General features: G+C 44.8%; 1 protein-coding gene and 1 long non-coding RNA gene across 3 annotated transcripts in view; one reads left to right on the forward strand and one right to left on the reverse strand.

Moving 5' to 3' along the window:
* Positions 1 to 9,468, forward strand: CLRN2 (clarin 2). The gene is made up of 3 exons (XM_036072075.2): positions 1 to 585; positions 5,683 to 5,862; positions 8,578 to 9,468. The coding sequence occupies exons 1-3, from the start codon at positions 333 to 335 to the stop codon at positions 8,841 to 8,843; spliced, it is 699 nt and encodes a 232-aa protein (XP_035927968.1). The 5' UTR covers positions 1 to 332; the 3' UTR covers positions 8,844 to 9,468.
* Positions 6,353 to 15,730, reverse strand: part of LOC118522797 (uncharacterized) — a 14,905-nt gene continuing 5,527 nt past the window's right edge. Inside the window, exons 3-5 of one of the 2 annotated variants that reach the window (XR_004910788.2) lie at positions 8,297 to 8,399; positions 6,813 to 6,888; positions 6,353 to 6,464 (exon numbers count right to left, since the gene is read on the reverse strand). This is a non-coding gene — a long non-coding RNA (uncharacterized LOC118522797). The remainder of the gene's footprint in view (positions 6,465 to 6,812; positions 6,889 to 8,296; positions 8,400 to 15,730) is intronic. The other variant, XR_013446293.1, reaches the window with a different exon arrangement.

The raw sequence follows: 15,730 nt of genomic DNA on the forward strand, positions 1-15,730 counted from the left end.
TCCTGGCCATCAAGAGGTCCACTCCAGGGTAATTTAAATACCTGAAAGGAACAATTAAACCCTCTGCTGAAACAGTAGTCTAGTGGGAGATATACGGTTACTTCCTTCAGTAACACACTCCTCTACACTTGAGTCAGGTGAAGGCGGTCTCTGTAAAGACTTCCGGACGTGCTTGTAGTAAACACGGGCTGTGGAGGCAGGCATTGAGGGAGGACCAGAAGATGCACTGGAAATCCTGAAATGCTGTATTTGGAAGAGCTAACCCTGGAGCAGGGGATTGCAGAGTGTCCAGGGAATGCCGGCCACCTGCAGGATGACCTGCACCCACTAGAATGCCTGGATGGTTCAAAAAGGTGTGGTATGGGCTATCATCTTTACTCAGCTTCTCCTCCTTTATCCTGATCATCATTGCCCTGGCAGCGCCCCACTGGCTGAGTGGGAAAATCCTTTGTCAGACTGGAGTGGACCTGGTCAACGCCACTGATCCAGAGCTGGTCAAGTTCATTGGCGATATTTACTACGGGCTCTTCCGAGGATGTAAAGTTCGACAGTGCGGGCTTGGGGGCCGCCAGTCCCAGTTCACGAGTGAGTATATTCCAGGCACGCAAGCTGCTGTAGAACACTTTTTTTTTTTTTAATTTGTAAGGGTGCTTATCTCTAACTGTGGGATTTGACTTCTGCCTCAATCTAAGACATGATGACCACCAAAAGAAAATTTTTTTTCTGTAGAGGCTTATAGAAATATTAAAAATAGAGATTTGTATACTTCTGTAGTTTACCTCTATTAGAAGTAACTATTAAAATACTGATATATGTATCAGACATTCTGCTAAATGCTTTACATGGCTTCTCTCTTTTAAACCTTATAACAAATTTATGAAGAAGGAATTCTTAAACGTTCCCATTTTGCAGAGGACAACACTGAGACTTGGAGAGGTTATATAACTTGCCTGAGGTCCCCCAGCCAGGAAACAGCAGAGCCAGACTTCGGACCCATGCCACGTGACTGGGGTATTATCAGCCAGCCCAGCGCGCTTCCACTTCTGTTTATATAAAAGCTCCATAGTCTGAGAACAGGCAAAGGGGCTGTGAGCCCGGGCTCTGGAATCAGACTACTTGGGTTGAGAGCCCAAGTTGGGCGATCCCTGGAGGGGAGATCTGGGGCAAGACACTGGCAGCTCTCCATGAACGTGAGCAGCCGCTGTCATCAGCTGGCATCTAGTCTCCCCTCAGAGCTGCTGCCCGTGTAAACAGAGCAGAAATACAAGCCCAGCTTCTGAAGGATCTTCTGGGAATTAAAAAACAAAGCAAAGAAGTCAATATTCTGCAAGCCTTTAGAATCAGTTGGATCGCTCGTGAGAACAGTGTCCTACACAACCATAATTCATCAACATAATGCAATGCAAGGGGATAAGGAATTTTACTCATTTGATTTCTATATTTCAGAATTGTAGTTTTTAGAATCCTGCCCAGGGTTAAGTATCTTATTATATGCATAAAGACAGAAAGCTAAAGCCATTGACAAATATAATAATATGAATTGGCATCACTTATACTAATAAAAGAAATGCATATTTGTTTTGGATAATCAGGAAAAAAAGTCTCTGGGAATATTTATATTTACCCAGCAATTATACTGGGCCAGGGATACTGGAAAAATAGCTCTATTAAAAACATTACACACACACCAACACACAAACGGAAAACACACACACATAAAGAAATAAAAATAAAGGTCATCCGAAGGAGACCATGGCAACTACACACACGAGGGGATTCTGAATTGGGTCTGTTTGCTCTAAAAGACGTCACTTGGTGAGACAATTGGTGGAACTTGAATGGGGTGTCAGGATTAAGTGGCAGGCTTGTACCAGCATTGACTCAATGATTTGGGTACTGTGGTTCTGCAAGGAAATCTCTTTTTGAATGAAATAGAACCTAACGTACTCAAGGATGCGGGGACAATTTACCTGCAAATGGTTCAGGAGAAAAAAACAAATGCTTTTGTACCATTCTTACAATTTTTGGAAGTTTGGGATTCTTTCAAAACCACACACACACGTACACAATTGAGGGAGAAAAGGCACAATTTTTAAATAGTCATTATTAATTGAAATGAAAGACCTCATAAAGGAAGTTCCCAAGCTTGAACAGGGGAGTGACAATCAATAGCAACAGGACTCCAGAGACTTTAATAAGACAGTGCTTAGGGAATATAATAAAAATAGCCACTGGTAATTATATAGCATGATGTATCATGTGACCATGATAACTGCCTTCTTACATACTAGATAATTTATCTCTTATGTTTATTATTTATTATCTGTCTCCACCCCTATAGAATGTGTTGCCATGAGGGCAAGGATCTTGTTTTATTCATTGATGATCTCAAGCCCCCAGAAGAGTGCATTAAAACACCGGCACTCAAAAACATTGGTTGAATGAATAGCAATAAAGTACTTTTAAATTCATTTGCCCTGGATGTTCCCATGCAAGGCACCAAACTTGTGACTTATGCTACACTAATCCTCCACAACCCTGTCAGGAGAAAACTAAGGCTCGGAGAGGTTAAGCAGCTTGCTGAAGGTCACAGAGCCCTGAATGCTGGAGCCAGACCCCAACCCAGGTTAGCCTGACCCCATAGTTCCTACTTTCCACCATATTGCTCCTTCTGGAAGTTGTGAGTGGCAACTTTCCCAAAGCCAGGCATCCCCCTAGTAGTCCTTACTGTTCTCCTGGAGTTCAGCAAAGGGTCATGGGGAGGTGGTGGGTGAATGGGGATTCTCAGGGGTGGGAGGATCCAGGGTGGACAGATCCCACTAGAAATGACTGAGTGGTTGCCTGGAGCTGCTGTAACCAAGTACTACCACAAACTGAGTGACTTAAACAATAGAAACATATTCTCATAGTTCTGGAGGCTCGAATTCAGAAATCAGCTTGTCGACAAAGCCATGCTCCCTCTCGAACCAATGGGAGAAGGAGCCTTCCTAGCCTCTTCCAGCTCCTGGTAGCCCCAGGTGTTCTTGGCTTGTGGCCATGTCATCTGGTCTTCACATGGCATCCTCCCCGTGTCTCTTCACATGGTCTTCCCTCCAAGTGTTTCTGTGTCCAAATTTCCCCTTTTATCAGAACACCAATCACATTGGATTAGGGCCCATCTTAACAACCTCATCTTAATTAGCTCTGTAAAGACCCTATTTCCAAGTAAGGTCATATTCTGAAATGCTGGAGATTGGGACCTCACCCCCTCTTTTTTGTGGGGGATGGCAGGGAGGGCATGGTTCAACAGATAATAGAGGATGTGAGGTGGCAGTTGGTAGGTCTAGCATAATTTAGAATCCCCAAGCACAGACACTGGTTCTGGAGAAGGAGCTGAAGCAGACACCAGCTTTGCAGTAGAAGGAGTCCCGAGAAGAACAAAGACTGAGCCCTTCCACAGCAGGGTCAATTAAACCCCTGCCATCCCAGCTCACAGAAATGTAAACTCCCTCTGCCAGAAGCCAGAGTGAAAGGAGCACTTTCTGTTTGCCCACTGGAGGAACTCAATAAATGTCCCTTTCTCTCCTCTAACTTCCCAGAGGGATGCCCCACAGGAAACAGCCCCCGGGGGTTCATCTAACCCAGTCTGCTCTCTGAAGCACCAGAACCGTGTGACAATCATAAAGGATGTTTTAATATCAGCTCTGGGTAGGGCAATGTTCAAGAATGTTTAGTTCCCGGCTGCCCTGGGGTGTCCCCAGGGAAGGTATATAAACTTCCATTCACAGAGCCTTGGGTGTGATTCTCTCTGAACACTTTCACTGGAGCTGAGCCAGGCTGTGTCGGCTGGTTTTGCACTGCTGCAGGTTAGGGACAGACTTGCATCTATCACAGTGTTCTCTCACACAGGGCTGAAAGTTTGGAAAGAAAAAAAAAAAAAACCTAAGGGACACTAAGAAAGGAGAGACGCAATGGTTAAAGAGAAGCCTTGCAAAGAAAAATCCCTTGGATAGAAGCTCAGGGTAAAGTTTCTGATGCCGACAAGATAACCACATGGAGATAAATACAAATGGAAATGCAAAACTGGAAAGAAAGTTAGATTAGAACTAGGATGTAAATATGGAGTGTCTGGAAACTTCTCAATGGAAAGGATTTTAAAGGGGGAAGGACCAAAATTCTAGTTCTCAAGCTTGGGAGGTGCCAACCTTCTGTGACTGCAGGGAGGCAGGTGAGCCAGCAAAGAGCCAGAGGGGAAAAGCGTTCAGGAGAGTGAGGGGAACCAGGAAAGCTTTGAGTCCTGGCTCCCCAGGGGGGCGGGGGGCAGAGACAAGGAGGGGCTGGTCCTGACATCAAAGGACGAAGCAGGGAGTTTGGACTCACAAAGTGGACCCTGATTTGACCAGGAGGTGCTCAGTAGAAACCCCGGAGTAGCTGCAGAGGAAGGGGTATGCTTGGGCATTCTTTAGCTTTCTTTAGCTTCCGTCATTTTTAATTCCTCAGTGTAATTTCTGAAAACAGTGCTCTAAACTCCATATATCATATGGTATCTAGGACTATAATCCTATATAGAATTCAGAGTCACCTTGCCGAAAGATAAGGGACTTAATGTCCAAGCCTATGCTGAAATGGGTTTAATAAAATCTACCTTATATCCTTGTCAGAAGCACTGAATAAAATAATGATGTAAAGGATTTGGCTCTTGATATGACTGTACTCAGTAAATGTTGATTACCCTCCATTCGTAGGCAGCTATTGCTACCCCATTATACTGATGAGAAAACTGAGGCTCTGAGGAGTCACGTGACTTTTCCTAAGTCAGAGAGTAACAATAGAACCGCAACAGCCCTGGCCGCCATTTTGAGAACTCAGTCTTTCCCAGGCAATATCTGCCATACTGTATCATTTACTCTTCATGGCTACTGTGTGGTGGCCAATATAGAGAAAACAGATACAAATTAATATCTCACCAAATTATCCTGCCACATTAATATGGAAAATTAATACTCTAATAGAATACAGTGCACATGAGAAGTAAGGGTCCATCATACATGGGGAAAAATGACTACCTTGCCAAGTCATTATGAGGGATCCAAGATGATGCTCCTAGCTTCCTATCAGTGCTTATTAAGTGCTATTATTATTCCTGTGCACTTCACTTGATCCACTCAACAATCTGGTAAGATGGGTAGGGGAGGCAGGGATTAGAGGATCCTATTTTATACTTGTGGCAAATGAGCAAAACTGGGATTTGAACCCAGATCTTTGGATGTCAGGTCTAGGCTTCACTCTGCTATGCCTTTCTACACTCTTCACAGATGTACCTGAAACCTCTTCTACCTCTCTGATTTCTCTCTGACCCAGATTAAAGCTTTTCAATCGGCCCTCTTTGGCTGACTCTCTTGCCAACCTCCTTTGCTAAAGAGCCACCGTCTAGGGCTCGTGTGCATCAGCTCACACCAGATCCTGGGGCTTTGAAGTCAGTGCAACTTAAATTGCCAGCTAGGGCACATTCCGATTTTGCATCCACTGCCAGAAAGAGAGGATTATTGGCCACCTGAGAAGTCTCCTGCTTTTTGAAAACCCAGCCCTTGCTGCCTTGCCCTCTCTCCCCTCTATTAAAGCTTCTGGGGTAAGCAGGCCTGGACTGTATGAACTTGAGCCCACCTCTGACACTGAAATATTGGCTGTGTCTTCTCTTCCCAGTCTTCCCACACCTGGTGAAGGAACTCAATGCAGGCCTCCACGTGACAATTCTGCTGCTCCTCTTCTTGGCTTTGGCCCTGGCTCTGGTCAGCATGGGCTTTGCCATTCTCAACATGATCCAGGTTCCATATAGGGCAGTCAACGGCCCCGGGGGCATCTGCCTATGGAATGTCCTGGCAGGTAAGGAAGGCCCCCAGGGAGAGAAATTCACGTCCACTGCCATGACCAGGCTGAGTTCCAAGTAGGTAGGTAGAAGGTGTGCAGGAATTAAAACACCCACCTCAGCCTCCACTTCTCTAATCTATAACCTTCCTCATGGGCATGAATGTCCTCTTTACTGAAAGTTGCAGAATCTCTGTCACAGTAAAGAGCCAAATTGGTGGCATGCCTGAGTGGCTGAGGACTTAGAGCAAAGAGGAGAGGTGGGGGTAAGAGGAGAAGAGAGAAGAGAGCTGGGGGTGGCAGGGGGAAGAGAGGAAGAGGGGAAGAGGTGGGGCCACAGCTGTGAGGGTGGGAGGGAGCCTTCCAAATGACAGGAGATGAGCATTTGGCCTCTTTTATAGGCCTCTTTTCATTTAAACCTCACAACCTCCTTATGAGGCAGTATCATTAGACCCATATTTACAGATGAAGATCCTGAAGCTCAGAGAAATTAAAAGCCTTACCCAAGGCCACACAGCAGTAAGTGGCAGAGGTGGGATTCCAACCAACGTACAACTGAGTCTAAGCCCTTTGTCTTTTCTTTAATCCTGGTATCCTTTATAACGATCGTGACCTATTTTCTGAGACAAAAAACAAAAGTGTGTGTTGATTTGGGAGTATATTGATACACAATAATTATGTGAAATTAATGCACATTTAGTTATGCACTTAAAAAGCCATACGTAGCAAAAATAATAAAATTCCCAGAAATGAGGCTGTTTCAGAAAACCTCGGTCAAATGGTCAAGGATCATGATGGCAATAACCCATCACTACGTTTGCTTTGTACAGGGTGACCATAAAGTACACTAGCAGATAATGTTGTTTTAGCATGTATTGTAATGTAATGTCGGTAGATCAGTTACTACGCATTTGCCTGCGTTTGCAGACCGTGACCATCCTATAGAATTACTTATATACATAGCTTACCCCATCTGGACTGCAGGTGTCTTGTTTCCATCCACATGAATCCTCGTAGTGGCTGGCATGTAAAAAGTGCTCAGTCCTACGATTAAATAAATGTTCATCTCTGTCAAGTTACTACATCAGAGAGATGGCGTTCTCAAGCACTACTGATGAGACTATTTTAAAAAGGCAGTTCAACAGAACTTTAGTGTTAAAAGGCATAAAAATATGAATTTTTTTTTTTAAAGATTTTTATTTATTTATTTGATAGAGAGAGACACAGCGAGAGAGGGAACACAAGCAGGGGGAGTGGGAGAGGGAGAAGCAGGCTTCCCGCGGAGCGGGGAGCCCGATATGGGGCTCGATCCCAGGACCCTGGGATCATGACCTGAGCCGAAGGCAGACGCTTAACGACTGAGCCACCCAGGCGCCCCAAAATATGAATATTTTTTTAAAGATTTATTTAATTTAGAGAGAGAGAGCGTGAGCGGGGTGGGGAGGCAAAGAGAGAGAGGGACAGAAGCAAACCTCCCACTGAGCGTGGAGCTTGAGGCGGGTCTTGATCCCGTGACCTGGAGATCACCACCTGAGCCGAAACCAAGAGTGGGACTCAACCAACTGAGCCACTCATGAGCCCCGAAAACATGAATATTTTTTAATTAAACAAATCCAAATAGGGGTTTATACTAAGGCCATAACTGGAAAAGAGCACAGAGATGTTTATAAAAAGGTGTTCATATGTTCTGCAGCACTTTGTAATACCAAAATTTAGTTGCAATCTAGATATCCAGAAATAAAGTCATACCCAATTAAACTTAATTAAATTAAGTAGGTGTGTTGCTTGAAGAACATATTATGCACCAGTTCAAAGTGGTGCTTTAACAGAATATTTAACAATATAGACAAATGTTCAAGTAAAGGGGAAAAAACAAGCAGAAAACGGTAAGAGCTTCAGAATACAATTCTGTTACAGAGAATACATTAAAACGTTCAAAGTATTTATACCTGGCTTTTAGGATAAAAGTGAATTTGTATTTTCATCTTTGTGATTTTCTCTGGTGTCCAAATTTTCTTTAATGAAGACATAATAATCTAAGCAAAAAGCATGATAAATGTGTTTTTTAAATATTAAAAGCAAGCAGTAGAAAAGTAGAAAGGAAGAGAGAGACGTGGAGGTCGGAAGCAACAGGTAGGGAAGTAGGTGAAGTTTGGAACCCTTCCAGGTTCCCGTCTACTTCCTCTCCTCCTTCTCTTACCTCCTCTTCTTACCCTTAAGCGTGGAAAAGGGATAATTAAAGAAGAGAGAACAGTCCAGCCCTGGGTTGGACCCCCAGTCTGCACACCGAGGGGTTCTTAATCCTCCCACAGAGGCCTCAGGGTCTCCATCCAAACCCCCAGATATGGAGAGACTGAACGTACCCAAACGTGGATACGCCGTGTTGGGTAAGGGAATGCAGTTGATCTGAGATGAAGCCTACTCTCTCTCTCCCACACCTCTCCCCACTCACAGTGTGAATTATCCGCTGCTTTTAAAAGCACACGAAAAGGTGTGTCATCCCCAGGTGCCTGGCTGCTCCATCGGTAGAGTGCATGACCCCGCGCCTTGGACTCCTGAGGTAGAGGAGGAGGGGAGAGTTTACTTAAGGAAAAAAAAAAAATCATTGTGTCACCCTAAGAAATTTTTCAACCCAAAGCAAGCTTGTCGCCTGTGCCACAGAAATGCCACCTCACAGAGGGCCGGCACAGCTGTACCGAGGAGCGCTGAACGAGGGTGACGTTTGGGTTGCAGGTGGAGTCATGGCACTGGCCATCACCAGCTTCATGGCCGCGGTCAAGTTTCACGACCTCACCGAGCGCATCGCCAACTTCCAGGAGAAGCTCTTCCGCCTCGTGGTGGTGGAGGAACGGTACGAAGAGTCCTTCTGGATCTGCGTGGCCAGCGCCTCGGCGCACGCCGCAAACCTGGTAGTGGTGGCAATCAGCCAACTTCCACTCCCGGAGATTAAGACCAAAATCGAAGAGGCCACAGTCACGGCTGAGGATATCCTGTATTGATCGCCCTCTGCGGCTCACACCCTCTCCTGAGTCAGTTCTGCAGTGGGAACAGGGACCTCCCTGCGTGCGCAGGCTTTGCAGTCCAGGGCGCCCGTGTTCTGGAAGGTAAGGAGAAGGAAGTGCAGGGAGGAAGGGCGGTCCCTGGACCAGGCAAGAAAGCTTTCCCGAACTCTGGCCTCTCTGCCCTTCCCTCTCACTGACCTTGGAGTTAGAGACTCGGCCACTTGCCAGCTGTGTGATCACTGGACAGTTCACTTAATGTCTGCTTCTCACTTTCCTCATCTGTGAAATGGGGGTATAAGACCTCCCAAGGTTGTAATGAGGTTTAAATGGGCAATATTGTTGCCAACCTTTGAATCAATATATGTATCTGTGATTAGAGAGCTCTACAGATATAAGGTGATGAACACTCCAGTAAATGCCTGTCGACCCCTGCTCTGTTCCACACAATATTAGAGGGGGGAGGAAAGAGGCATATGGTAACATTCCCGTCCTCCAGAAACATTTCATCCTTCCACAGGATAGGCATCAGATAGGAACAGTAACACTAAGAATGAAAATAACTGCCTTTTTTCCTTTTTTTTTTTTTAAGATTTTATTTATTTATTTGAGAGAGAGCAAGCTATAGAGACAGAGAGAGAGAACACAGGAGCGGGGGGGGGGGGGGGGAGGGGCAGAGGGAGAGGGAGAAGCAGACTCCCCGCTCAGCAAGGAGCCCGATGAGAGACCCCATCCCAGGACCCCGGGATCGTGACCCGAGCCAAAGGCAGACGCTTAACCAACTGAGCCACCCAGGCGTCCCTGCCTTTTTTTTTTCTTTAGTGGTTACTACATACTGGACACTGTTCTAGAAGTCCTACATATACCGGGTCCTCACTATAAGTTCAGATTGTTGGTACTACTTTATTTCCATTTTATAGATGAAGAAACTAACGTATCCAGACATTGGGTAACTTGCTGAGGTCCAGAATTCAGTTGAGGAAGTCTGGAACCAAAGTGTATGCTTGTAACCACTTTGCTAATCCGCTGCTGGATGGTCAAGCAGTTGGAATGCAGTGTGATAAATGCTAGGACAGTACATGCATGGAGGACTGAGGGAAGGAATTAGTTCTCCTGCATGGGATGTGGTATTAAAGAAAGTATCACAGGGTTGACATTTGATCGGAACTTGGAAAGATGAGTAGACTTTTTCCATTGGGGAAGGAAGCAGGTTTGGAGAAGGGCATTTCAGGATGAGTCAGCGGTGAGGGGAAGGCATAAGGGATGGAATTACAAAGGGGCCTGGAAGCATGTGAATACCCAGCGGGATTAGAATGTTGTCCTAATTCATGAGTTAGATAAACCCCGTTGCTTTGTGTTGGGTTTCCCTTAGGCAGTACTATGATGGTTAATTACCTGTTCCAACTTGGCTAGGCTACTGTACCCAGATATTCTGTCAAATACTATTCTAGATGTTTTTGTGAAGGTGTTTTTTGAATGGGATTAACATTTCAATCAGTAGACTTTGAGTAAGAGAGATTGCCCTCCAGGATGTGGGTGGGCCTCACCCAATCAGTTGAAAGCCTTAGGATAAAGACTGACCTCCCTCAAGGGATTGGGAATTCTGCCAGCAAGCTGCCACTGGACTCAAACTGCAACTCTTCCCTGGATCTCCAGCCTGCCAGCCCAGCCTGCAAATTTTGGACTTGCCAGTCTGCACAGTCATGTGAGCCAGTTAAAAAAAAAAAAAAAATTCTCTGGGGCACATGGGTGGCTCAGTCAGTTAAGCTTCTGCCTTCGGCTCAGGTCATGATCCCAGGGTCCTGGGATCGAGCCCCAAATCGAGCTCCTTGCTGAGCGGGGAGCCTGCTTCTCCCTCTGCCTCTGCTTCTCCCCCTGCTCATGCTCGCGCTCTCTAATAAATAAAATAAAATCTTTAAAAAAAGAATTCTCTTTCCTTCTGCCTGTCTTTCTCTCTCTTTGCACACACATGTCCTATTGATTCTGTTTGTCTGGAAAGCCCTTGCTCATACAGGTACCAAACTCTATTAATTTACTATCCCTACAATGCCTGCTGGGGTGAATCCTTTCTCAGGTCCCCTGTCTTCATGCCAAGTAAAAGTTGTCTCATCCCCTAAATTTGTTCCATCTAAAATGACCACCCGATTTGGACTTACTTTACCTTTGCTTGACACTGAGCTTCTGGAGGTTTCCATGGCATCTTTTCTGTTCTAATTGCTCATGATTCCCTGCTGGGCCCATCTGTCCCTTCCAGCCCTCTATTCCCATCCCACAGCCTCAGTACTGCTTAGCAGACGGATGTCACTCATCAAATATGCAGATGGCACAGGGCTGGAAGGGGTAGTTAACGTGATAGGAGATGGATCCAAGAGACAGTGGCAGAGTGCAGAGCTGGGTTTCAAAACGACTGGAAATGTCAATGTCCTATCAAGTTTACCATAAAGTCCTGCTGACCGTTGAAAAATAAATCATACGGAAGACTGGCAACAGTTTATTATATGGTAAATATCTGAGAGCCTTGTTACATTTATTCATTCAATGAGTATTGAAATTGATCTAGGGGCTGGGAGTAGAGCAGAGAACAGACAGACAAAAATCCCTGCCCTCCAGAGATTTCATTCTCTGAGTGCCTGGGGCTGATTCACACTGGACCGCGTGGGATGTGCTTGCTAACCACATTAGCCCGGCCACAGCCTTCAGCGTGATCACTGCTTCAGGTGTGTGCAGAGCAAATTCACTTTTGCCTCTAGTAGTGGAATGACTTCATCAAGATGCTAACCTTGACCAAGATGGATGTGTTCCAAGGAGTCCAAGTGCAGGCTTTTGTGAATTTTCCTGGCAACTGAGTTCAGAGCTTTCAAGGGTTTCAGAAGCATCTATAACACCTTGAAAGTGTCAAACCGTGACCACCAAGTGACACCCACCTGGTATAAACACAGCATCGTGTCCCCTGGGGTCCTGGGGACCCCTCTCCATTCCCTCTTATGAAGTAACTAAGCCATTCATAGGCTCTTATTCCCCCCCACCAAATTGCAGACTTGAGTGGTTCCCTATTGCTAATGACAGTCTAAATAGGAAATAAATTCCTTTTTTAAAAATTAAGTGTCTGATGTTCAAAGTCACCAAAATGGGCTGTAAGTAAATAATTGGTGTGAAAGTAAAATCTCAGGCCCAGAGCCCATTGAAATGGTTATATTTTTCCCACACCTAGGAAAAAAAAAATCACCAAACTCACTTCCTGCCTAATGCTTCAAGTCACCCTTGGTAGTGGCTGGGGGTCAAATGGGGGAAAAGTGTTAATGTGCCTTAGGTGAGGCCCAGCCCTTTCGACGTCTCCATTCCTCAATTACAAAATGAGAAGTTGCAAACTACATGATAATGACCACCATCTAGCGTGGGCCAGGCACTCTCCATACTTTCTTCCTCATTCTGACAACAATTATTCAAAATAAATATTTTTTTTTTAAAGATTTTATTTATTTATTTGAGAGAGAGAATGAGAGAGAGAGAGCATGAGAGGGGGGAGGGTCAGAGGGAGAAGCAGACTCCCTGCCGAGCAGGGAGCCCGATGCAGGACTCGATCCTGTGATTCCAGGATCATGACCTGAGTCGAAGGCAGTCGCTTAACCAACTGAGCCACCCAGGCGCCCCAAAATAAATATTTTTGTCTTTATTTTACAGATGAGCAATTTTAGGTTCAGAGAACTGATGTAGCTTGCTCAGGTCACCTTATTAGTAAATAATGGAGAAAGGATTCAACCCCCATCTATATAAGGCCAAGGCCATTGTTTTCCCTAATGCACCATGACAACCTTTCTTGAAAGACGTCTAAGGCCCCTTCCCAGGGCTTCTGCAGGTGGCTATGTGAGTTACACCCAGCCCAAGAGGTAGCTCTTCAAATCTAGCCCATGCCCCCCCTGGCTTGTCATGGCCTGCACCCTCGGGAAAGTTTCCACCCAGAGGGGGTGTCTTCTAACGTTCACCAAAGTGTCTGATGGGCTCCCAGGGCCCCATTCCTTCTAGCCTAGCAGTTCATGTAAAGTCAAACTGTTAATCGTAACATTATTCTGTAACATTGGTTAGAGTGTGATAATGATGATTAATTCTCATATGTCCTTTAAAGGTAACTATCATATGCATACATTGATAGATCATTACTGATACTGCAGAGATCAAAGCCATTGCAACTGAGCTAATTTCAGAGAAGTAATTCATTATCAGCGAAACGAAGTCCTACTTCACGTTCACTCTGTGACTTTGGGCAGTACGTGATGTCTCGGTCTGTTTGGGCTGCGATAACAAATTACCATCGACTGGCTGAAACGACAGAAATGTATTTCTCACAGTTCTGGAGGCTAGAGTCAACGATCAAGGTGCTGGCAGATCTGGTGTCTGGAGAGAGCCTGTGTCCTGGCCTGCAGACGGCCAGTTTCTTGTAGCCTCACGTGACAGGGTCAGAGTGCCAGAGACCAGAACACGCTCTCCCGTCCCTCCGTAGAAAGGCACTAATCTCACTCATCAGGGCTCCACTCTCATGGCCTAAACCACCCAAAGTCCCCACCTCTTAAATACATCACACTGGGGGTTAGGATTTCAACATATGGATTTGGGGAGAACACAAACACGGGCCATGAAACAGGATTTTCACTAATGAAGACATACCAGTAAAGTATGGAATCAATCAAAGACTTTTGGATAGCAAAAACCCTTCCATGTCAAATCAGAACAGAGTTATGTTACAAATACACTCCTCTCTCTATCAAGAAAAATAGGAAACCCTCTGAAAATTGGATTAAACAGTTCTTCACACTTCCGAAGAATGTAATGAAAATGCTTGCTCTTTCACTGAAAAAATAAAATAAAAAACTGTTTTCTAAATCATAAGGTTGCTGTGCAGCGGTTGGTGGTCAGTGAGAACTAATGCATGCTTTAGCAAAAAGGTCCAATGTAATCCAAAATAACAATTGTATTAGTCTCCTATTGCTGCTGAAGCAAACTGCCATGAACTTGGTGGTTGATAACAGCATGCATTTATTATCTTAAGAGTTTTGGAGGCCAGAAGTCCACAATGGGCCTTCCTCGGGTAAGTAAAGCTATTGGCAGGGTGGCCTTCCTTCTGGAGGCTCTAGCGGAGAGTGTGTTTTCCTGCTTTCCCGCCTTCTAGAGGCTGCCTGCATTCCTTGGCTTGGGGCTCTTTCCAGCAGTGATGTCCCTCCAACCTCTGCTTCCATCATACTGGTGATGATTCTGAGGACTGTGACCCGCATGCCTCCCTCTTATGAGGATCCTTGTGACTCCATTGGGCCCACCCAGCTAATCTGGGACATCTTTGGGGGACATTCTTCTGCCTACCAGAGCAATGTTACTCAAATCCAGAATTTCTTGATCTAACAATATTCCTGAAAAATAAATAAATAAATAAGGTTTGGATATTAAACAAATGAGCAATCACCTACATCACCCACATGGAGTTCAAATACTTATACAACATGTGGGGTACATCTTTGGAAATCATAGGGGGGCAGAAGGAGACTCTGGTAAGGCACAGGGAATCTCAAAAGTGAACCATGATCTCGGGATATGATGCTGGAGAGGGACACAGCCACTCAGAGAAGTTCCTGTGCCCATTTTATTTTATTTTTTTTTAAAGATTTTATTTTTTTATTTGAGAGAGAGAGAGCAAGAGAGTGTGAGAAGGGGAAGGGGCAGACGGAGAGGGAGAAGCAGACCCCCCACTGAGCGGGGAGCTTGATCCCAGGACCCTGAGATCATGACCTGAGCTGAAGGCAGACGCTTAACCGACTGAGCCACCCAGGCGCCCTCCTGTGCCCATTTTAGATGAATTTCTATATGTGACAGATTTCTTCTCCTCCCTCTCCCCCTCCCCATCCTCCCCCTGCTGATCCTCCTCCCCCTGCCCCCCTCCTCCACCTCCTTCTCCTTTTAGTTTTGGTTGTTAAACTAAGTGGAGCTTCATAAGAAACCTATGTAATTATGACACACATAAAATTCTTGCCAAATATATTAGGTTTCACGCTCTCCTTTGCTCCTATAATCGCATTTTCTTTTCTACCACAATGTCAACAGTTAGTCAGCAAATAAGAGTTCCCACTTGACATAACTACCATCTGATCCCTACTGAGTATTTGCCATGTGCCAGGCTTTGTGCTGAGTACTCCACATGCATCAGCTCCTTGTATCCTCACCAGAACCCTGAGAAGTACTTACTCTAATCATCAGTTTTGAAATTGGAAATCTAGTTTTCTCATTTGTAAAATAACCAGCTTGCATAAGATAATCTCTGATTTTCCTTCCCACTCTAAAATGTTATTTTTAATGCGAAATAATATGTTCAAATTTATCACAAATAGAGGACCTACTACATACCAGGCCCTAAGCTCAGCACTTTCATTTGGGCTACGTGGTAATGTGCAAGGGACATGCCCCATGTATACGCTAAAAATTCAATATTGAAATTCAACTAAATTCAACTAAGATTCAACTAAAAATTCACCAGTTCAACTACATATTGAATATATATGCATTTCTGTGATATTCATAGGTCAAGTTCTCAGCTAAATAAAACAAATTTATACAGGGCATGTGACTATTTGTTTTATTGTTTTTGTTTTGGAAAAAATAATAAGTAACAATGACAAACAACTTTGCAACAACAGTGATCTTTCTTTTGCCATTTGGGGACGAATCAATAGGATGTAATGCATTTTTTTTTTCTTTTGTAACAATTCTCTCAAGATTTTAAAAGGTAGGACAAAAAGTGTCCGTTCTATGGAAAAGGAGATGCTGATGTGAAGCCAGTGGACCTTCTTGGTACTGCTCAAGAGAACGGTGAGCCAATCCGTAGGGAAACCCTGTTGTCCCTGCTG

The sequence above is a fragment of the Halichoerus grypus genome, chromosome 3 (assembly GCF_964656455.1).
Source record: "Halichoerus grypus chromosome 3, mHalGry1.hap1.1, whole genome shotgun sequence".
Classification (NCBI taxonomy): Eukaryota; Metazoa; Chordata; class Mammalia; order Carnivora; family Phocidae; genus Halichoerus; species Halichoerus grypus.